Source organism: Leiobunum rupestre, chromosome 5 (genome assembly GCF_980474605.1).
Source record: "Leiobunum rupestre chromosome 5, qqLeiRupe1.1.hap1, whole genome shotgun sequence".
Taxonomy (NCBI): Eukaryota; Metazoa; Arthropoda; class Arachnida; order Opiliones; family Sclerosomatidae; genus Leiobunum; species Leiobunum rupestre.
The window spans coordinates 32432923-32457168 of record NC_143388.1 but is presented as its reverse complement, the minus strand read 5'-3'; the positions used below and the strand labels follow the sequence as shown (position 1 = coordinate 32457168).

The 24246-nt window shown below is 35.2% G+C and overlaps 1 protein-coding gene across 2 annotated transcripts in view; it reads right to left on the bottom strand.

The window, feature by feature from the left end:
* LOC149944188 (uncharacterized) overlaps window positions 1-23763 on the bottom strand; it is a 48512-nt gene extending 24749 nt beyond the window's left edge. Inside the window, exons 1-3 of one of the 2 annotated variants that reach the window (XM_090175907.1) lie at window positions 20249-23763; window positions 3223-3454; window positions 2587-2831 (exon numbers count right to left, since the gene is read on the bottom strand). In XM_090175907.1, coding sequence (XP_090032033.1) covers window positions 2794-2831; window positions 3223-3454; window positions 20249-22972 — 2994 coding nt within the window. In that variant the 5' untranslated portion in view covers window positions 22973-23763 and the 3' untranslated portion in view covers window positions 2587-2793. Of the gene's footprint in view, window positions 1-2586; window positions 2832-3222; window positions 3455-20248 lie in introns of those variants that run through there. The other variant, XM_090175906.1, reaches the window with a different exon arrangement.
* Window positions 23764-24246: the final 483 nt, after the last annotated feature.

Sequence of the window (24246 nt, the reverse complement as noted above, 5' to 3'; positions counted from 1 at the left end):
AAATGCATATGTTAATTTAATTAAGATTTTATATAGACTGGAATTCATCTATTTGTAGGGTTCATATATTCTACAAAATATTATTTTCGAAAATAAAAATACTTAAAATCATGTAAAGAAAACTATTTAAAGAAACGCATCTGACATGTTCTATATTTTAACCATACTAGTTGGAATAAAGGGTTAAAAACGGCATAGGTTATTACCCTTGCTACAAAAATTAAGAGTCCAAGAAAAGGCAATAAATTATCATTTCAATTTTAAAGAACCATTGGCCATCTTCGACAAAAGAGGAAAGGTGCGCTTCCCTGTATGGATTATTCAGAACGGCCTATTATTGCACTTACATTAAAAGAAAAATATATAAAAAGCAAATAACTCCAAAACAAGTTAAAAAAATGACGTTTAAATAAAACGCATGGATGGGCAATTTGACCGAGTCGAGGAAACTTATTATTCGGGGTTCATTTCAGCTCATCGAAATCCAGGTTACTTTTACCTCCAAACGCCGAAGACGTTAACTTTCCTCCCATATTAAGATCAAAAATAAAACACGTACAATAGGAACGACCCACAGTTATTTAAAAATTATTCCACGTACAGGTAAAAATCAAGAGACTTTCAAATCTGAGACAAATTCAAGACTTTCAATCTACCATTAGAAATTAATGGATGATTTTGAAATGGCTCTAGGAAAAAGCGCTAAACCACGAAGATTCAAGAAAGCCTCCAAAAATATACATGAAAATAGTTCAATTTAAAGACGGATTTAAGTAAACGGATATTATATTAACAGGGTGACCATGGAAAGGCTTTGAAAATTTTATAGGAAAAATAGGAATTTTAGAGGCGAATTATAGGAAAACATAGGAAATAAAATAGGTGAATTACAGGAAAATATAGCAAACTAAATAGGCGAATTATAGAAAATACAAAAGGGGAATTACAGGAAAATATAGCAAACTAAATAGGCGAATTATAGAAAATACAAAAGGGGAATTACAGGAAAATATAGCAAACTAAATAGGCGAATTATAGAAAATACAAAAGGGGAATTACAGGAAAATATAGCAAACTAAATAGGCGAATTACAGGAAAATATAGCAAACTAAATAGGCGAATTATAGAAAATACAAAAGGGGAATTACAGGAAAATATAGCAAACTAAATAGGCGAATTACAGGAAAATATAGGAAACTAAATAGGCGAATTACAGGAAAATATAGGAAACTAAATAGGCGAATTACACGAAAATATAGGAAACTAAATAGGCGAATTACACGAAAATATAGGAAACTAAATAGGCGAATTACAGGCAAATATAGGAAACTAAATAGGCGAATTACAGGCAAATATAGGAAACTAAATAGGCGAATTACAGGCAAATATAGGAAACTAAATAGGCGAATTACAGGCAAATATAGGAAACTAAATAGGCGAATTACAGGAAAATATAGGAAACTAAATAGGCGAATTACAGGAAAATATAGGAAACTAAATAGGCGAATTACAGGAAAATATAGGAAATACAAAAGGCGAATTATAGGAAAATATAGGAAATACAAAAGGCGAATTACAGGAAAATATAGGAAATACAAAAGGCGAATTACAGGAAAATATAGGACACTAAAAAGGAAAATATGGGAAAAATAATACGGTAATTATTGCATATCGATATACTTTGACTCGAATCACCTAGAATATTGATAATTTTTTGTACACTGCTTTGCATTATTGGATCACTTTCCGGATTTGCAAAGCCCGTACATTTCAAGATTTTGTTTGAAAGTGGCAGGGTTAGAACTAGATGTTTTTTGACACGTACAAAAAAGTTATTTCATTATCAAAAGACCGTTAATTTATAGGAAAAAGGTTAAAAAAAAAGAAATTTATAGGAAGGCATTAAAAATATAGGAAGTCTGGTCACCCTGTAATTAATGTTCTCAACTCAACCAAGAATTTGTTTATTTATTATCCCTAAAAGTGACGTCTACCCTACGCGATTGAGGCACACGCTGGTGACGTATTTCCTTCCCCCTTCTCGTGCAAGCTCCATAGCTCTACTTATCGCGGCAGATTTTCGTCTCGATGTGGCCGACGGTTTTTTAGTTTTAGACGTCACTATGTTAACTTAACAAACAGCAACGTGAGAGGGGAGCGCGCGCAGAGGGGATTTTAAATATCGTAGGCGGGGCCAAAGCCGTCAGAGTGATCTTACCATACGCGATACGCCAGGATAAGCATTCCTAGTAGAGGTATGGATTCCTGTTGCAATATATTATGATTCAGAGAATATGGAAAACTTAAAAGCTGTTTTTTTAAATAAAGGTAATTTGATCTAAGATTTTAAGCATTTTAAATGACATTTTTATCAACTTCAATAACTCCTAAGAAAAATTAAATTTTCTAAATTTTTCTTATTTTCCAAAAACTAAATGTTTCTTTACAATGTTTTGCACAAACATTAAAATGTCATATTTCGCGTTTCAGATCATTAAATTACACGCTTGAGCAAACTGTATTTTTTCAAATGGAAAATATGGAAATTGGTGATAGTTTATAAGTTGTATATTGAAAGAAGTCGTATTTCCAAAAAAAATTGGTTTTAATTAAAAAATAAACTAGTAAAATTTAATGAACACAAAATAACATTTATGGTGAACGTTTTAACTTTTTTTAACCATCATTAAGAATAAATATTTAGTTTTCTAACCAAGCAAGCGAGACAAATAATTATCAATAAACAATTACGTGGAAAAACTCAAGTTAACTTCTCGTTAAAATTACGCAAGTTCAAATGAGTCTGTGAATTAGGCCTTTGCGAATGCCGGCTACATCAAATGAAAATAAAATGAAAATAGGAAATAAACAACGCGTGTCTCAGTGACAGGTGCCGTTGTCGGGCGATGAAATAGGAAGGCGGCGGGTGTCAAGGTTACTTTGCAACGCTGAAGAGGAAATGCCAGTGCCAGGCGACTACGTGAACGCATTGTTTCCAGGGCCACAATGGAATATTTTCACTGCCTTTCAACTCGAGCGTGTCAAGCGTAAAATAGGACATAATTGGGGTTAATTTTAACGGAAAAGACAACGGTACAGCTAGAGCGGATAAGTACTTAAACGGAAGTCCACTTAACCACGTGCCAGTACAATTACGTCCCTCGCCCCCAGATGACCTTGACGATGATAACGAATAAACTTGTGGAGGGAAAGACAACTTACCGGTTGACGCAATCCCGGGCGTGTTCCTGAGACCCATGGTGGGTCCCTTGGAGTCCTCGTCGTCGGCGTCCTCCGTGGCTGGCTGCGGTCTTTGATTGTCAGGACTTAGCACCGTTTCCAGAAGATTGGTCCCAGCGGCTGCCGCCAAAAGGGTCGACGTGTCGTCGTAGATCCATTCCTCTGACGGGTATTCGAACGTCGATGTGGCGCCGTCATCGAACTGAATATTGAGCTGTTGATTTAAAAAAAAAAGTTCTCGTCAATTGTCCAATGCAACTTTAAGTTCTCGTCAATTGTCCAATGCAACTTAAAGTCCCCGTCAATTGTCCAATGCAACTTAAAGTTCCCGTCAATTGTCCAATGCAACTTAAAGTTCCCGTCAATTGTCCAATGCAACTTAAAGTTCCTGTCAATTGTCCAATGCAACTTTAAGTTCCCGTCAATTGTCCAATGCAACTTTAAGTTCCCGTCAATTGTCCAATGCAACTTTAAGTTCCCGTCAATTGTCCAATGCAACTTTAAGTTCGCGTCAATTGTCCAATGCAACTTTAAGTTCGCGTCAATTGTCCAATGCAACTTTAAGTTCGCGTCAATTGTCCAATGCAACTTTAAGTTCGCGTCAATTGTTCAATGCCCCTTAAATAATGCTAAATTTAATTTTGGATTTACTAGTTTAATTTGATTTACTGCCAATTGGGTAATTGTTAACTGTGTAAGCTAAATTTTATATATAATTCTCTATTGAAATTTGATAGAATTATGGTGAAATCTGAGACGCGATAGAAGACAGATAAATATACAGGCCAAAAGAGAGCAGGCCCGGGCCCCGGTAAAACAATTTAGGGGCCCTCATGCAACGCGGGTCCTAATAATTTCTAACGCGTTCCTACCCCCCTCTAATTCGGCCCCCAAACAGACCAGCTAATATCGGCTCAAATCTATCCAGTAAAAAAACTGATAAAAATAGATTTAATTTAAACTCAAAACTAAAACATAGCCCACGCCATCCATCCTACAACGTTAAAGGTCATTTTAGGGACTCGAAGGTGAGAACCACACCTCAAAAACAAACCACACGAGACAACTCACGTTCATAATCATAGTTTCCGTTCGCAAATTTCCTCTTAATACAGAGCGGGGACAAGCGACAAATTTGCGGGTATTATCAACAATCTAACTCAAATATATGTCTCGATTCTTTCGAACATTTCGAAAATTTCCCCCCAGCCGCCGAGTGGCGCTGCATACCATCGCCAAAGCCCTCCGGGTTGGGCGTGACCTACCATACCCCTTCTTAAGTTTAAAACCTCAGTTTTTAAGGTACTGAGTGGGGTTGAAACGTAATTAATGGTTAACTCTGTTAAATATACTGATTATAAATTCCCCTTATTCTATCTCGCTTCAAAAATGAATCGACCTTCTGCGGAATGTCACAAGGCCGATTAAACTTTCGATTACAAATTTGTTTTTCGGAAAATAGGTTATATTCTTTATGAAATATAGCCAATATTTTAAGGGTAAAATTATTAATTAAATCTATACCCAAGGCTTATTTCGCCATAGTTTTAATTACTTCTTACTTCTGGCGATACGTGGATATGAGATCGAGAAGGTATTTAGGTTATCGAGAACGAAGTTGTTTTGCTAATATTATCTACTACTACTACTAAGCAGGGTTGGCGTCAGAATTTATAGCCCGGTGTTCCTAGCAACAGGGGCCATACCAACTATCATCATAGTGCCCTACGCCAGCGTCCCCAAGCCCGGACAGGTGACAAATCCAGCATGGGTAGTAGTACCCTACTACTGATGGTCGCACCTTAGGCACGAGCTACTCAACCCAGCAGAAGGTGCAGCAATGGGTGGACCATTTCCCACTTCGCACACAGCAGTGGGATTAAGAGTGGATGCTGTAGCAACTCCAGCCGACACCCTACCTACGTAGGTAAAGAGTCAAACCCTTTGGAGAGAGCTCCTAAAGGGGAACGACCGGCACACAGCGGTCCAATTTGATTTAAATCATGATTAAAATCAAGATTTAAATCAGCTTATTAAATTTAATTATGATTTAATTTAATTCAAGATTAGTTAAATATCAGTTAATTATACAAGAAAAGAGCCATTAATTGTATAAAAATCAATAAATTCAATTATAAAATAAACAAAATCCGATTAAAATCAAAAACATCGATTGGTAAGATTTTTAATAAAAAAATCTAAAAAGTGCCAATCCTGCTACTAAGAGACTATTTCGAAAAAAAAGCGGTGTATAATTAGTACCAATTTAATAATTTAGTACTAGGAAGTTTAAAGCGGAATTAAAAAATTTGTTTTTAGTTTTAATAAACTGACAAATAATCCGTAGATTTTCAACAATTACTGTGTCCACATAAATTTGTTAAAACAAGTGACAGATGGCGTTATTTCAGTGACCCGGTCGACTCGTACGTTCTCAATAACCTAAATAGGTGGAGCTACATTCGAATTTGGCCAACAGGTGGCTGTTTTATACGTTTATTTCTTTATGTATTTTTGGCCATAATGCTTTGTTATTTATCTTAATAAATATGATTAGATAACGCTTTACCCTAAAATGAGTGGTTGGTGACTAGTTTGCGAGATCTAACCACTTTGAAGTTCTATTTAATCAATCAAAACAAGAGATCAAACATACTTTTTTGGGCATGATTATTATGAAAACCATAAAAAAGTTGTTAATTTTCCGGAAAAATTTAATGCGCAAAAATAAAATTTTCCAAACTGCGGGTTTTCCGCAAATTGTAAAAATAAAGAATTGAAACATCAATTTTTAAGGGTTTTTTTTCTAGCCTAGTTTAGAAGTTTATTTTTACTTTTGGATTCGACAAAATGAGGCGAAAATGCCGCGAAATTTAAATTTCAAAACCATATTAGGCTAATCATGAAATGAGAACCTTTTTTCCCTATTATCGGAAAAACACGGAAATTATCTAGAAAAAAGACCTCGGTAATTTTCCGACTAACAAGTTCTAGATAAAATATAGAATTTAGAAAAATTTTAAAAATCACTAGGGAGTGGAAATCTAAGATTTTAGATTTTTTTTTAAAATGCCAAGGGATGGGAAATCTAAGAATTTAGTTTAAAATGCCAAGGTAAGCTAGGATTTTAAGTTTTCCCTACGTAAACTTTTGGTTTTTTAAAACTCCCATGGGAGGGAAAATTTAGGATTTAAGATTTTTAAAATGCCAAGGTAAGCTAGGATTTTGGATGTTTAAAAAATTCTAGTGTTGTAAGTCGGAAAATTTTCCACGGAAAATGACCGAGGCCTTTTTTCCGGAAAATTTTCCGTATTTTTCCGAAAAATATTAAAAACGTTTTCATTCCATGATTTGTCTAATATATTGTTTCCAAATTTAAATAAAGCGGCATTTTCACCCCATTTTTTCTAATCTAAAAGTAAAACTAAACCTATAGACTAGTTTAAACTGATTAACAATGTAACACTATTAATGTTTTGTAGTACGTTTACTGATATTAGTCATTTTAAATCGATAAAAAGTTTAAAACATTAAAAACCCTTGAAAAGTAATTTATGTTTAAATTTTTTATTTTTCCGATTTGCGGAAATTTTTCCGCATTTTATTTTTCCGGAAAATTAACAACCCCTAAAAAATTCTTTGGGAAGGAAATTGTAAGATTTAATTTTTTGGAAATCCTAAAAGTGGAAAAATCTAGGATTTTGGAATTTTCCCAATATTTTTTTCTACATCTCGGTAATAGAGTAATGGCACTGTGACGTCCTAGTACGTCACCCATGCTCTGTCCTATAGATAAAAAATTTGCGACCAAAATGGCGGGCATGTCCAAAGCTACGGAGTGCTACTACTCTATTGTCTGATAACAGCCATCGAACACTAAATCAAACCAACCAACTAAATAAGCACAAAAATATGTAGACCCATATCTTTGAATATAGTAAACAACATTTGATATATACATGCATGGATAGATAAGAAATTTATTTCAAACGGGCAACGACAGAAATAATAATATTTAATATAATTCGTAATATTTTTCCAACGCTTCATTGATCCATTTAAACGTTTGATTTAAAAATATAAAAAAACAGTCAGAGGCTGGCAAACCAAATTAAGATTATTAGGGCATTTTGCATATAACCGTCTGCTCTCCGTTAGTTCATATCTAATCTATATGGAGCTTAAAAACTATGTTCACGATAAATGTCAAAAGAAAGATAACAATTATGGAAAGGCAAAGGGGAACTGTGGATAGGAATACAATCATGTATAGAAAGGGGAAACTGTAGATAAGAATACAATCATGTATATTTAAGGAGAGTGACAATGTTGACACGATTTTTAGCGTTGTTATCAATCCCCCCCCTCACGTTCTACCTGTAAGCTCCGCCCCCCTAAACAAAATGAAATAAGCTCTGTGTCTCATGGGTTCTCTAAAAGTGACATAATCGAAGCACAGCCGCCCCCCCCCCTAATGCAGGGGCAAAACTAGACCATGATGGTCACTGATTCAAAGTACAAATGTGTTATAGGATTGCGTTAGGTGGCGCCACCCATTTTAAGAGTGATGTTTGCTTATCGTTGCAAATATAAAGGTTGCTTTCAAGATAAGAAGTTTTACAGATTAACTGCATTAAGTTTGCGGAAGAAGGCAAATAAAGAACATTGGGTTTAATAGCCTTAGCACCGTTTAAATTTGCGCAAGTACTGGGGTCATATTTTCGGCAATTTAATTAAACGTTATCCACAAAGCAGATGAGTCCTTGAAAATTAAATATCAAGTAATCAGATTTCAAATATCTCACAAAAACGTTATTCAATGTAGATCTTTGAGGTTACCAAAAACATTAGCCCTCTGTGACGAGTAGAGGTCAAAAGTAAATAATATCCTTAGAGATAAATATACATCTAGGTCAATAAGATGAAACATTTACACGTAAGACCTCGCTTATAGAAAAATAAACTGGAACGCACTTTATTTAAAATTTAACAATTAAAGTTTAATTTGCTTTGACCGCACATTGGTCACTACGTTATATTACATTAGGTCGGCGCACATTCCCTGACCGCACGATTCCAAGTTGCCAACATTAAAACATTTCTACCATTTTTGGGCTCTAGAGGCGCGAGGAAGCCTCCGACGGGACTCGGCTTTAATCCCTCCCGGAATGCTGGGAAATTTCCTGAGAGCGTGCAACGAAAAAGGACCAGCATTCTCGCTGGAAAAAACCCAAAAGTTTCACGGGAGAGCCCCGAAATGGCTCCTTACTGCCTCCACCAATAATGCTGATTGACAGCGAAAAAGATACAATTAAATAAATAAAAATAAATAATCAGCTAATACGCAAGGCACCACCCTAGGCCTAAGTCATCGAGCGACTTTTAAAGTCTTTAATTCAGGTGGCCGGGTTACAATGCGTAGGAGGGTGGTGGTCTAAGAAAGAGTTTCACCAGGGAACACTTAACAGAGGGAAAGGCAATGACCCGGCGGAGAGCGTCCGAAAATACCTTCTCGCTCGTTTCTAAATCTATTTTACCTTTGCGCATGCGCGCGCTTCGAATAAGTTATGTACTTATATTGATATCGACGGTCACCTCGTAATTCGGACTTCGCGGTTCTCAAGGGCATTGTCACTGCTGACAATTTTGACAGCGCTAACAATGCCGGACTTAATCCTTCCACATGAAGAGCTCGGTAGAGCAGGCAACACTTAACACGTGGCGCAGTACGTCACTCGCGCCTGCGCTTTACGGTATAGAGCCTGACATTTGGCGAAGCGGGAAAGGGAAAATTCAGCCGGGTTTTTCACGTTGTGCTGCCTTTCCCTGTGTTAAGTGTTCCCTGGTTTCACCATAAGCATACACTTTGGAAATTTACATCAATAGATCGATTTACAATTTTTAACGGGCAAAGACGACTTTAAAGGGGTAAAATTAATCAGAGGTAACGTGGTGATGGCATTATTTGTTAGTAGATGGCGCTCTGATAGCCACATGATGTCATAATTTTTATTTATAACGATTGGTTGAAAGTTTTCAGTTTTTAGTGGAGAACGGTTTTGTCGAGATTTAAAATAAAATATTATCTTACCTGATTGGATAGTTTAAAATTGTATTATAGTGCCATTTATGGCGGAGAGTGTTAACTACTGTTAAAATTAATTGTTAATTTAAATTACAAAAATTATATATTTTTAATAAGAATTTAAAGTACTATAATTTAGTAATTAATAACTTTTTAAAAAAGTTTATTTTTCATAAACTTTATAGTGTCGCCATCTACTTTAAACATTATTAAATAGGAAGGTACCTCGGGTGGATTTCGCCTGTTTTTGCATATTTCCCTGTAGGCAATATGCGAATGCATCTATAATACAAGCAAAGATAAATATATATATACAAAATTAAAATAAACATGAAAGTCTTAAGTCAATTAACTATACAGTTACACAATTAATGAATAAAGATTTCGATTTTTAACAAACACTTAGTGGAACTTTCCATGGCATTGCTAACTTAACCAATCTTTAATCATTTCAGCATTGATATTAAAGCTGAATTGGTCCAATCTTTAATAAGTAAAAATTATTGAGGTAAAATTGTACTCTTTTAAAGTAAGCTTTCTAAACCCTCATAAATTTCCCTGATATTTCACTGACTTTCCTGTTGACAATCTAAACCGAAACTTATGTTGAGAAAACGTTTTGGATAAATCCAAGTTTATTTCTTATCAGAAATATGAAATAATTTTTTTTTTACTGAACGCGGTACCACGAATTTCATTAAATCTGGCATTAAAAGGAAACAGAATAGATTACAGTCTTCGCGTTTTCCGTACACGTTTGGTTACATTTACTCTACCTCTCTATTACACACACGGTAAGCATATCGGTTAAATCGAATTCAGAATCAAACCGTAACGTGAAAGTTTCTTTACATGACTAACAGTAAAATGCCTATTATAGCATTACTGAATGTAAACAATAACTAAAAAGTAACGTAACTAACCCGTGTAAAACCAATTTTCTAAAAGATTAAAAATTTTCACGTTCTAAATTCAGCACTAACAAAAAAGGAGTAAAAAAAAATAGTCCAAGGACTTTGATGTAAAAAAACCACAGCAGATAACCCTCGAAAATCGTGAAATGTTTAATCACCGAATACGAAAAAACAGTTAGGGTGTGAACTTTTGGATAATCGTCAACCCGTAACGTACAGCTTAACTTGGGAGTAGTATTAAAGGCGGGATAAATGAAAACTATCCGACATAGATTTAGAATGCTTCATCCTTTTTGGCCAGTACTGTCAGATTAACTGGGCAAAAGCACGGGAACCATAATCAACGATTACTTTGGCCCGAACTAGTTTTCTTGGACAAAATTTGATTTAAAATATAGAGTCCGCGGATGTATTGCACCTACAATTACGGTCGGGTTTAAATGAATTATTTTTGGTTATATACCGGGGCTCGCTGTTTAAATTCAGATTTAAATCGAGCGATTTTTAAAAAAAATTCATGGTTCAGGGTTCGTACAAAATTTCCGGAATTAAATTCCCTGACATTTCCAAATTTTCCCTGCCCATTTTTGTAGATAAAATGAGTGGTTTGAGGTAAGACCTTAAAAAATATTTATGTATTTTTAATACATCTTTCAAAAATTAATTTGCCTGATTTTTTGTGGTCATTTTAAAATCCCCTTACTTTTTTTAGACCATTTTGAAATTCCTTGACTTTTCCCTGACCCTTTGGAATCATTTTAAAATTCCCTGACCTTTAGGAAATATTTTAAAATTCCCTGATTGTCCCAGGTTTTTCAGGTCGTGTACGAACCCTGTGATTTAAATCACAAAATGTATTTCAACGGATGAATAAAAAATGGCAAAAAAGCTTCTTAATTTAAAATATTAAATAATTAAATTTAATTAAGATTTGATTTAATTCAAGATTAGCTAACTCATAAAAGTATAATTAATTATACGGGGAAAAAGCCATTAATTGTATAAAAATAAAAATATAAAAAATATCGAATTCAATAAAACTCGATTGATTTTAATTTTTATTAAAAATAATTTGATTTAAATAACGATTTAAAGTTCTATTTCATTAAAATAAACCCGGTAGCAAAGGCGATTTAGATAAATAAGTTCGTTATAAAAAACCATTTGAATTTAATAAAGATTTAAAAATATATTTCATTAAAAAAAAACTGGTAGCAAGGCGATTTAGATCAATAACTTATTCCAATCAAATTATTTCTTAAAACAAACGATTTAAAAAAACAAGATAGCTTATGACATTTTAAAAAATTATCCCTTCAAAAAATCACGTCATCGTTTTTGGATCGGTCCATTAAGCGATGATATTAACAGCCCGAAACAAAAGTGAATAAATTTCGAATTAATAATCGTTCAATGAAATCGTTCCGATAGCCTAGTTTTTTTTATTGAAAGGATAATTATGGGATGGGGTACGTAACCTTTTCTATAAAACTTGATAAACTATCTTTGAAGAATGGATGGCCAGCCACTTAAACGATAAATTCGTCTCATCAAAATGATAATTTATACATGTAGGTTGGTGGTTTTCTGAAGGGGAAAATTAATATTAGTAACCCTATTAGAAAGATAGATTCGAGAAAAATTTCCTTTCAAAAAAAAAGGAGGAAATAACTACGGAGCGAGACCATCAGCCAACGTTTTAGAAAACTGCCTTTGAACAATACCTCTTTTTCAGGTCTAAATACTTTAACATACATGTATCTAAGTTACCAATAGTCTTATATTGAAAAAACCTTAAAATGCTTCAGAACAAAGAAAAATGGCACACTTTTAGTTAGGGTTAAGCGAAGCACCGATTAAGGTTATGTTTTTAAATATCATATCAATGCCTATTTAAAGTAGTGTTGTTAATTTTTATTTTTTTAATAAAAAATATTGATTTAAATAGTTTTTTATTTAAATTTATTTTTAAACATATGCCGATTTTTTTTACAATGGTATTGCAAACTAAAATTTAAATTAAAAATATATTTATTATAGGGATGCACCAATATTAACGAAGTTATCATAACAGTAGTGTATATGATAAAAACATTTGTAATAGACGGTTCAGAGCACTGTCATACCATTTTATTCTAATTTTTCATGAAAAAACGTTTGCAAGAGCATACCCGAATATGTTTATTTTCTTTTAGATATATATTTTCTGTTACAAATTGAATATCGTTGTTTTTATTTGTTTACACTAGTAACCGCCCGTCTAAAACAGTATGATCTAGCTTCTGAAGTCCGGCGTGCGTGGCGCGGCAAATCAAATAAAATATTATGCCTAATATTTAATTACTACTTGTAATTTCGTTTCCTATTAATTGGCATAGCTACAAAAACTACTGTTGTACATTTTAATAAATACGTTGAAGTAAAATAATGGATGATTTAATAAAAATAATTTGAATTAAATTGCGATTTAGATCACATAATCCTGCTAAGAAATTGAAATGATTATAGAATTATCATTAAATTTTAGTTTAGATAATCATTACAAAAAGAATTAAGCAGGTAGAGCTAGTCAAAATTTAATTACTATTATTTTACTTTTGAACATTTTCATTAACACTAGGTTTAAGTCAATTATTTTTTAAACCATTAACAATGCAAACTAAATAAAATTAATTATGATTCACTTCAAATTTTAGTTTAGATTACCGTTGTAACCAAAGAATCAATTATAAAGGGAAAAAAAGAGTGTCAATATTAAACACTGATCAATTAAAATTCTAACGAAAGTTTTTTTCATAATCAAGAAAATGAACAACACATTTTTCAACGCTTAAGGGGGAAGAATACAGTAAAAGCCTCTTTTTCGTTCAAGCTGAACGTTTCTGTTTTAACAATTATATAATTGAATAATATTTTTCTTATTAGGCTGAACCTTCCTCTAGTGCTTAAAATAATTTTGATAATTCTAATATTAATAGTTAACGATATATAAGGTCCTAACTAAAGGGTAGTTTGGGCGCTTGTAGTGTTCGTACGGGGTCAAAATAAAGTCGGGGTCGGGGTCGGGGTGGGTCTAACCCCGCGAAAAACAAGTCGGGGTCGGGGTCGGGGATGGAAAATTCTTTGTATTTATTAAGAATAGAAAAATGATCAAAATACCCCAATTTTACTGGTTAAAATTAGATAGTGTATCTTGTGTAAGCCAGCCTCTGAGCCTAGGGACTATTAGTAATAGTCTTAGTCGATAGCTACGCCGCAAAATTTTCGTTTTGAAAACGAAAAGATTGGAGAGAGTTGGCCTTTTTCGATCTATCGAAATCTGGCAGCCTTGCCTGCCTTCCGGCCTGTATCTTCTTACCGAAAATGGCCGACGATTACGCCGCCGAAAATATTTTACAAAACTGATCGGCGGCATTTTTTACCGTTATTTTAAATAATCGACTAGGACTATAGTAAAAATAGATAAGATAGGTAGATTTTAAAATAGAGGTCTATAGCTTAGGCATTGTAATTGTTTAAATAAGTGGTTTTATAAATACACAAGTTATTTACAAACGTTGTAACTCCACACTCCTTAGCTGAGACTGAGAGTTCGAACAACGGCAATTATGAAACTAAAACTTATAATCCAGCGTCAAGCGAGAGCTACGTCAGCGGCATAGCCGAAGGTCATTCGGATCATTCTATTGTCGCCCACGAAAAAAGGGGAGAGAAGGAACCTATCTATTTTAAATTTTTAGGATTTTAGCGGGGTGCGTCGGCGCGAAAATTTAAAATTACAGTACGAAAACATAACCCCGAAAAATGGAAAACCCCGACTTGATTTGCGACAGTCGGGGTCGGGGTCGGGGTCGGGGACAAAAGTCGGGGATCCCCGACTTTCGGGGTCGGGGTCGGGGTCCCCGTACGAACACTAGGCGCTTGCCCAGCTTGTTTAGCTCCGGGGGTCCGAATTAAAACGTAATAACTCAATTACTTTTAAATTTAAAATTGTCAAAATTATTTTAAGTACTAAACAAAAGGCTGTTCTACACTTAAATATTAATTTTATAAGTTAAAATATAAAATTAAAGGAGTTACGCTTGAAATAGCGCGAAAGTAGACAATGGCCACGGTAGTCTTCCCCCTTAACAAACAATATTTGGGAAATGGTGAAATGTAACTTGGCAACGTTATTAAAACCCCAAGGCGCCTCATTCCTGGTCCTTAAACTACGTGCAACGTTGTCAAGTACATTCCGAGGGAATAATTCCCATTAATTAGAATTACAATTTAAGACATTGTTTCTAATCACCCAAAATTACAACCCTAGCAGCTATACCGGAATTAATACAGGTGAGATATTTGAACGATAAGGAAAACCTAAAACTAGTTTTTTATCAATCTTTTTCTCAAGCTAAATATACCAAAATACCAGAAACGTATGGCGCGTCTGCATTTGCCCTTTGACGTTTTTATAATCAACCGAACTATCCGGATTTTTCGCAAATATCGATACATGGGAACCATAACACTTTGAAAGCGTTCCCACACCGCGATGACATTATTTTCGGTCAACTCCCAATTTTGGTCCCCCTCTAATCGGAAACAGGGTTGACACTTAATATAATTAAATCAATTGTTAGTAAATTCGGATTTAATATTAAAAACATCAATGCAGTAAGATTATTTTACTAAAATATTTTAAAATATTTTCGAATATTTTACTAAATTAAATTTTTACTTACTTAATTTTTAATATTTTACTAAATTAATTTTCTACTTACTTAATTTTTAATATTTTACTAAATTCATTTTTTAATATTTTACTAAATTCATTTTTTAATATTTTACTAATTTGTTTTAAATATTTTACTATTTTTTAATATTTCACTAATTAAATTTTTTAATATTTTACTAATTTGTTTTAAATATTTTAATATTTTTTTAATATTTCACTAAATTAATTTTTTAATATTTCACTAAATGAATTTTTTAATATTTTACTAAATTTATTTTTTAATTAATAATACTTTACTGAATTTATGGGTTGTTAAACAATTAATGGATCTTTTAATCTAATTAGTGCAATAAACGAAATAATTTTAATTTAATTAATAGTGAAATATTTTATTTGTCGAGATAGGCTATTTTTAATTATCTACTGAAATAAATGGTGATTTACTTCTTATAAATCCCCTAGTTGTTTGTTAAGTTAACATAGTGACGTCAAAAACCCGTCAACCACATTGATACGAAAATCTGCCGCGATATGCGTTCCAAGTAGTGGTATGGATTCCTGATTGGAATGGTTTTAGAACCTATTTCTAAAAGAACCATTATGTGATTTAAATCCATGATTTTCAAGAAAAAATTGTCAAAATAAAATTTAAAAATAAAAATATATTGAACGGAAATTTTGCATAAACAATGAAGTAATGTTTCATAATACAATAAAATTCAAATTGGGACAAAAAAAATCTTCATAACGGTTTATAAAATCTGCTGATGTGGATAAAACCAGGAAGGACTATATATTTTCCAAGAGATAACGTGAAGTGCCACGCCTAAGGCCCATAAAAAACACTCGAACGTATTTTATTACTATATCCAAGATGGTTTAATTTTCAAACCCGATAAAACACAAAGGCGTCCAGTTAACAAAAGCAAAAGTTGAACTTTTAACGCAAGACCTACGGTTAAGTTCATCGCGAGACGCGAGCATCGACCCAAAGCACTGTAACATTGTTCAACGGAAGATTTCACCTTACTTTTACAAAAGGTGTAAATTAATCATCTTTGATCAGTATTTTTTTAAGGAGCATTTGGCGTGTTTTTTGGGACATTTTCTAATACAATTGGCCTAAATTTTTCTTTGACATATTAGTAATTTAATTACTTATTTTCTATTAACGTTTTAAATAAAATCTGTAGATGGGTTTTCATTTTCTTCACCTTTAACGACCTTTTCCAACATGGCTAACTTAATATATTAGCCTAGAGCATTATTGGTTATTTAAATTAAAATTTGAAGTATGTCGGAACATTTTTTACATTGAAATTTCACTTGAAAACTACAGAAAAATTTTTTTTTGTAGAGAAAATTTATCAAATTTGGAAATAATAAATTTTATAACCAAATTAGAAAATAGTAACTTTGAGTGAATAAGTGACATTACTTATGATAACATGTCAAAGCTAGTGACATTTTTACTTGACTATGACACAAGCCGGAGTTTGTGCTAATATTAACTTAAGTAACACTAACAAGGGGACATCCCGAGGTGTTTCTCCGCGACTTTTGTCAAACTCGGGGGTTAAGTAGACCTTCATGTACCTTGAAAGCTCCTAAAGTGAAACGTTTCAATGGCCATAGGTTTTGCCATGACAGCCAAAAATGTTTTTCACTACTCAAGTTTAAACTTTCTCTACTTAAAATAGCATTGGAAAATCACGGTTGTGAACTAAACCTTAATGTCGCCAAAACTAAATTTTAGTATTTGTCCGACTTATTTTTATATAGTACGTTACTTTTGATATTAATAACCAAATTTGGCCAAGCGCGGAGAATTAATGTAAGCCCAATGGTCACTAATCTCGCAAATGTTGTTTTCTGTTGATCCGACAAAATGAATGACAAACTGATATGGTAAATACGTAAATATTTTGGTGTGGCAACAAATAACAGTGGAATTAAGCCTGTGCAAAAAAAAACGCGTAGTTGCGAACGTGTAGGTGAACAGTCTGCTCGGCAATAGAGCTTAAACACGTTCCTCTAGGCGTTTTCGAGCACGCGCTTAATCTGACTTATTTCAGATAGATAATTTGAGTGCTTTTATCCAGTAGCGAACAATAAGATTATTGTTTTGTACATTTCTTAATATAAGGGGTGTTTATCCATTTTCACCCAGATTTGGCGTTAGATTTGAGCGCGTGATTGTCTCCAACTAGCACCGTTTTTGGTCTGAGTAAATTTATTTTAAAAGTACCAATTTATGATCATCATTAACTAAGCAAAGGATGTAGGTTTTGACGTTCCACTTTCGATAGTGGTGTTTTTAAAATAATGTTAATATAAATTTATATTGCTTTTAAAGAAACAAATTTAATTTTAATAGAGATATTTTTTAGGTTTTTTTTAAATTAAAAACGTTTTTAACGTTTTAAAAAGGAACTGTTATAATTTGACTAAAGTAACTTTTTTAAAAAGTCAAAATAACATCCATCACCACTACAAATTTGTAATAAAAATTGTGATATTAGGATATTTAAATTCTTTAAAAATTGTAATTATTAACTTAAAGGTTATATTATTAAAAATTATAAATTGAAACAAAGTGTATATGATCAAATTTAAATAAAAAATTAATGTGAAATGTATATTTAAGGTTAATTTATAATCATGGAAGATGTTGATTTTCTTGATTTAAAAATAAAAAGATTTACATACATCGATTTTTTTTATTTAACTGATTTAAAAATTGCCTCTTTCTTGAAAAGTTATATAAATTAATCTATTTTTTTATAACTTGGTCTGAATTGTTAAGGGTACAAAAAACCAGGATTTTTTTAATTTAACAAATTTTTAACGTTCCAATAAGAACTGGACTTCAATCATTTTTGTAGTCAAAATAATGTCCCATCAATAATAATTTTTTAAATAAAATATTGTAATATTACTATGTTTAAATTCTTTAAAACTTGTAATTATAAACTTGGAGAATATAACACTAAAAAATAAATTGAAACTCCACCCTAACAAATTTATAAAACACCACCCGTATAAAACTGAACCACATTTAAACTTAAAACTGTCAGAATACGATTCGTATAAAATAATATTAATGAACTTCAAAGTCCAATAACGCTACCCGAGAGCAAGAAAAAAATTCTAAATACGAATTACATTAGACTAACTCATTATTTAAATTTTATTGTATATATTTGAACCTTCTTTTTGTAATTTGCACTATTAAATTACCATTGTTATTGGCGCAGATTCGAAACAAATAATGAGTTTTTCCGGAATAGAGGATTTTAGACTCGATTGACTTTGGTTCTCAGGTAGCGAATATTTCAAACTAAACCCCCCCAAATGGCCCGAATTTTTCCGTACTCAATATTAGGCAGTGCTTCGCAGGTAGCTAGAAGCGGCGTGTGAGGGGGACCCGGGTTTCACCTTTCTCTTCTCACAATCAGTCACAGCGAACACTAGTCGCGTTCCCTCCGAAAGCCCGCATTTCGACGAAGCGGTATGCTAATAAAAAGAATTTCCACCGTGATTCACGCTATTAACATTTTCCACATCCAGCCCAAAGAAATACTCTGTACTGGAGGGGTGGGAATGGGGGTGTAAACAGCGCGAGACAGGTATTCGAACCCGTGACGTCACCGCCGGAAAAGGAGGGTAACGAGGCACATTAACTTCCGGCGCTTCCTTTCACTTGATATTTACGTCGGGGGGCCGAAAAATAGGGGTAGTAAATAAACAAAAAAAAAACAGGAATTAGAGTTAACAAAATTTCCTTCTTTTTGATAAAACTAAAATGTACCAGTATTTTTCCATGGAGAAAAATAATAATGATATTTTTTTTATCTCTCTCGAAACAGTCTGACCTAGCTGCAGGCGGAAGCAAGCCCATTTTTCGCGATAAGGTTCGACTGGAGGGGAAATGTTTCTCTTTTTACCTAGAACTTAACGCTTTTATACGTATATAGGCCTAAACGCAACCAGTTCAATAAAGCCGTATTTTTTCTCTGTATTCAAAACTTGATTTACGCAGGTGCTATACCCGACGATTTATAGAGTTATTCATTCAACTGATTTACGAAAGTTAAATTTTTAAAAAGTCAATGAGCTAATCGTATAAGTTAAAAAATTTGAGCTAATTTTGGTTAAAATAATTACAAATAGAGTTTTAACTAATATTTTGTATTTTTAATATTTGGTTTTAGGGGTTTTCTGATATTTTAATTATTTAAATCGCCTCATGTATTTATGAAAAATTTACATTTAAATAAAGATTTAAATCTTTTAATATTTATTTTTAAATAAAGTGATTTTATTAATAATTTAAATCACTTTTTTAGGGTTTTTTTTGGAAATGTGCACAAGTATAGGTTCTTTAGAAATTCTAATTCAGAGGAAACTAAATTATAAGTAGTAATTAAATTTAATTATGGCTAATTTAATTTACCTAAACTATTAATCAATTTGTCAAGAAAAAGGCATAAAATGATAAAAAAATCAACTAAAAATCGAATAATTAAAAAAATATCTAAAACATAAACCCACCATGGTTGGTTTTGGCTTAGAAAGTAAAATAGAGGTTATTGGTAGAATATTGTCATTGAAAGGAAGGATAAATACATCTACATTAATTGATAGTATTGTCGTATTTAAAAAAAAAACTCAAAACCACAACTTCAACTAAACCACCTGATTTACATATTTTCTATCACGGGTATAATTAAAGGGTCTATATGAAGGTCGTTCTTTCAATTAAATAGGCGTAGAAATTGAAAGAAATGCCACAAGATTTCCGATATAAATGACTTGATGGGCTTCTATAGAAAAGCAATTAAGAGTAAGGGGTTGAAAGACTCTCATTAAAAAAAATCATCCTCTCCCTGAAGCCATCTCACCGTGAGGAATTTACAAGAACTTGGAAAACCAGTCGCTCTATGCAGTTTGGGAAACTGGCATCATTAGGCCTATCGGAGGTTAGCAGCCAAAACAAGAAAAGCCAGTTCGAGAGATACGTCTAGGATTCCTTTTACGCGAAATTTATAAAGTTTAAATGGAAACAAAAATAATCAAAGGACAATTAAGTAGCTACACCCTTTCATTGCGAGCTATCAAAAACGCGTTAGAGGTTACCTCGTGACCTTTAAAATATAGGAAGTAAACTAGAATTTAAGCCTTGGTCTGTCTTCGCATCAAAAAAGGAGCGAAATTTTTGCGTCTTTCGTAAATATTTTGCGTAAAATTTTGAGGCTTAGCGCTATAAAAGGAAATGATAGATCTCACCTTTTTGTTGCGAATAGTCAGTAACGAACTCTTGCTACATTTGGCATTTTCCCCGATGAAATTAATACCCGACTTGGCAGGCAGATGAGCACCAACGTCCGTTCCGTCGTACTCGTCATCACTGTCCTCGTAATCGTTGCTTTCACCACCGCTAAAATCACCCAAATCGACGCCATTTTTCAACTGTAATCCTTCTTTTTTGTCCGTTTGTTTCTTCTTCTTAACGCGGGTCGGCGCGCAACCGAACGGAGCCGGGTTCGTGGGAAGGTGAGACTTGACGTCTTTGCCCCTGAAGTCGTAGACGATGGTCGTGGTCATCTGCGGCGCTTTTTGCCACAAGCCCGGTTTCTTGTTCCCCAAGAGAGTGCTCGGTTTTAAGACTTCGTCTTCGGGCGTTTTCGGGGCTGTTTCTTCGGCAACATTGCCAGTGGAAGTTGGACTAGTTGTTTTAGGGGCGGGGGTGCTGTTGGTGTCTGCAGCCAAAACGGGGAGAAGAGGTGAGACGTTCTTCGTCTCGGCCTCGAGTTTTCCCTTCAGTCTGGAATTAGTTATGCCTCTCGTAGGGGAGCCGCCGCTGTTTTTGCGGGCGGTCGCGTCATTCTGGCTTTGAGGAGAAAGGGGCGACGATGACGGAGTAACCTCCTTAGAGTTCAGGGGAGACGTCTTTGGAACTTGGTCGCCGGCGGACTTGCTCGTATTTAGCGTCGGAGGGCGGGGCACCGATGATTTCAGTAATCCACCTCCGCCGACAGAATTGCTATTCATAGTAGTACCGTTGAAAATCATGGTATTCGAGTTCGTTGTAGGCGAAAAGCACCTTTCTTTAGCGACGGTTCCGTTCGTGAGGGCGGGAGTAGAAGCGACGACGTCGGGAGTCACTTTCACTTTCGCGTCTTCTTCTTGTCTTTGTTTCATTTCCGAATCCAGCGACGTTCCGTTCGAAGGCGACACGCTTCCGTCGTTCCTAAATACTTCCCCATTCGTGAAGACGCCATCGCGCTTGGTACCACCACCACCGACGACTGAGTCTTTGTTTATTTTGCTTTCGTTCACTACTTTCGTTTCGTTGACTAAATCTTTGGCACTGACGTTGTTGGTCACTACTTGCTGAGTCGCGAATGTTTTGGGCAAGGTGGCCGACGAGTTTTTGTTGTTGGTGGTGGTGGTGGTGGTGGTGGTGGTGGAGGCTGGGGTGGTGACACCGTTTTTGGCACTTCGCGGGACAGTGGTGGCGGGCACGATCTTTCCGTTGCGAGTATTAGCGTTGTTGATCGGGGCGATTGGGGCGATAGCGGTGGTAGGCGTGGTGGTTCCGTTGACTGGGACTGTGGCCGCGTTCTTGACCCCCGTTTCGAAGATCAATTTGCAGGTTTTAACAATGTCCGGTTTGGGTAATTCCTCGTCGCTGATGTTGGACAATTGTCGCGCGGCGTTCTTGTTGTTTTTGGCGCGATTGAGGACGTTGTTGTTGAGGATATTGTCGGGTTTGTCGGGTTGACTTTCGCCCTTGGGGCTTTCGATGATGACCAGATTTTCGTTGATCAGTCCCAAGGTGCCCAGGCCTTGGCCGCCCGTCAGATTGGCCACGGAATCGATCATCGAGACGGGGCGATTTTTGCGCGAGGGCGCGCCGTTGCTTCTGCTGGGGATTTTTCTCCGCTCTGATTCCAGCAAAAGAGTTTCCATGCTTTTGGCCCTTTTGAAACTACTTTTGGCGGGGGCACTTTTGTGGAAGCGGCTGCTCCACGCCGCGTTGTTGGCCGTTCCGATTGGGCGCTTTCTCTTGATGACGTCGTTGTTGGGGTATTCGGCATCGCTGTCCAGCACGTTCTCCAAGCTGGAAAAACGACGTAGCGCGTTACCCGACTTGACTTTATCCCGCAGAGACAGACTAATAAATCTCGACTTGAGTTTGTCGACGAAGCCAGGGCCGTAGCTGAATTCTTGTTCTTGCACGCCGCCGCTCTCCTTCGCTACGGACGACACCACCCCGTTCGTCATAGGTTGCGTTTTATTGTACCTGTTGCTGGTAATAATCCTTTCGATATCGCTGTTTACGACCGATATATCACTGCCGCTGTCTGAAGACGCTTTGCCGGATAAGTTAGCCCTATTTCCAGCGATGCACGAGGCGTCCGAATAATCTTCCCCCATTTTACGACCGGTACGAGTTAAGCCTTGTCGGGGGAACTCGCGGTTTTTGCTCGTAAACGACGCGTCCCGGTCAAAAGTTTCTTTATCACTGCCGCCGTGGCTGTCTGAATTTGTAGACGTCGTCCTCGAAAGACGAGGAGCGGCGGAGTCGGAGCGAGAAGTGGCCCCCGGCGAATTTCGCCTATTTAGCACGAGCGCTGTTGCTGCTGCTGCTGCCGAACCGCGGGAACCGGAGGCAGTGTTGCCGCGTGTCCGATTTTCCTGGAGTTGCTGGCTGGAATGAGTTCGGGCGCTTCCAGTTTTTTCATCGCAGGGGTGAACACCCTTGAATGCCGTTCCTCCCGGGCCGAGAGCGCCACTTCGAGTGGCGCTGCTTGGGCTGATATTTTCGCGATCGCTCTTGCCCTTCAACGGTCCGCCGATTGACACGTCTGAATTCGACGACAAATTCTCACTATCTTCCCCATTATCTTCGGTAGTGGTAACGCTCGTTGAACGTTTTTGAAGAATCAGATTTCGTTGAATCAGGAACTCGGGTGGTGACGCGTTTTGTTTGGCCGCGCTCGTCATTTTTTTTTCTTTCTTTTCTGCCGCTCGCGTATTTAAATTTTTATCAAAAGTTTTTTTATTACGTACAAAAGGTCGAGTTCGCTAATTAAATCGAGTAATGGGCGGTTCTCCCAGCACCATGCTAATAGGCATACGATGGTCTTCAACTTAGGTAATTTTTTTTATCAATAGCGGTATTTACGTTAAATTAAAAAAAGTTCCATTTACAACTAACAATTAATTTAAAAATTGAGCTAAATAAATTATATATAAAAATATTAAACTTTCATAAATATTTCGCGTATAAAAAGGTGTGGACCACTTCGGAAAGTACCTGCATAAGCCGGCGAGGAATGTTACTCCTTCAGCTGGTTGGAAAATGGGTTATCATTGGTCTACGAAGCCTAGGCTTACGACTCCGGTTACGCAGCGATTATTCAGCCGGCTTCTTTTACGATATTACGATACGATGACTAATCGCAAAAGTTGATATCCCATTAAACCAATGTTTAGCACTATGACGAGATGTCTCTTTTAAGCAGGAATGTCTTGAAAATGGAGAAGTTCGGTCCTAGGCTTAGCGCTTCGTAGGCGCGAAGAGCGAGAAAGGAAAAATAGCTTTTACGAGTAGTTACGTTACGCTTCATAGGCTAGCTGTTGAGAAAAAAACGCCCTTGGAACCTATTTTTTAGCTAAAAAGGTAGAACTTCTCTTATCATTCGAGCGCATTTCCATTCGATTGTTTTATAAAGATTCGATTACACTTTATCGATTTCTTCGTAACGAAAGTTAACCAGCAGCGTAGCCCATTTCCCTGGGCGTACGTTATTACGCTACAAAATCCATAATCCGAAATCGTTTAAAAAAAACTGTGATGTGGACATATACTTCCATCTAGCGGCTTTATTTCGAACCACCCAAAAATCAATTTTAACTTCCGCCAATAAGATTACCCCATAAATCGCGCTAAATTCAAAAGAGCGTTTTTATTTGATTTGAAAATAAAAGAACGATAAATAAATAAGACGAAATACGTTTTAATCATTTTTATTTTCGTAAATTAAAAGAAAAATACTGGTGTAATAACTTATGAACCCTGTTCGACTATACACAAAATCCAAAATGAATGGGGAAAAACATTAAATGGCGAATACAAAATCGCTTAGTCATGAAGAAACGATTAATACATTTTAATAGCATGAAATGAATATCACCTTAAAACTACTTAATCAAAAACTTTAAGATCTTTAAAACAAGACCAGAGTATTTTTTTTAACAAACTTATAATATCCGGA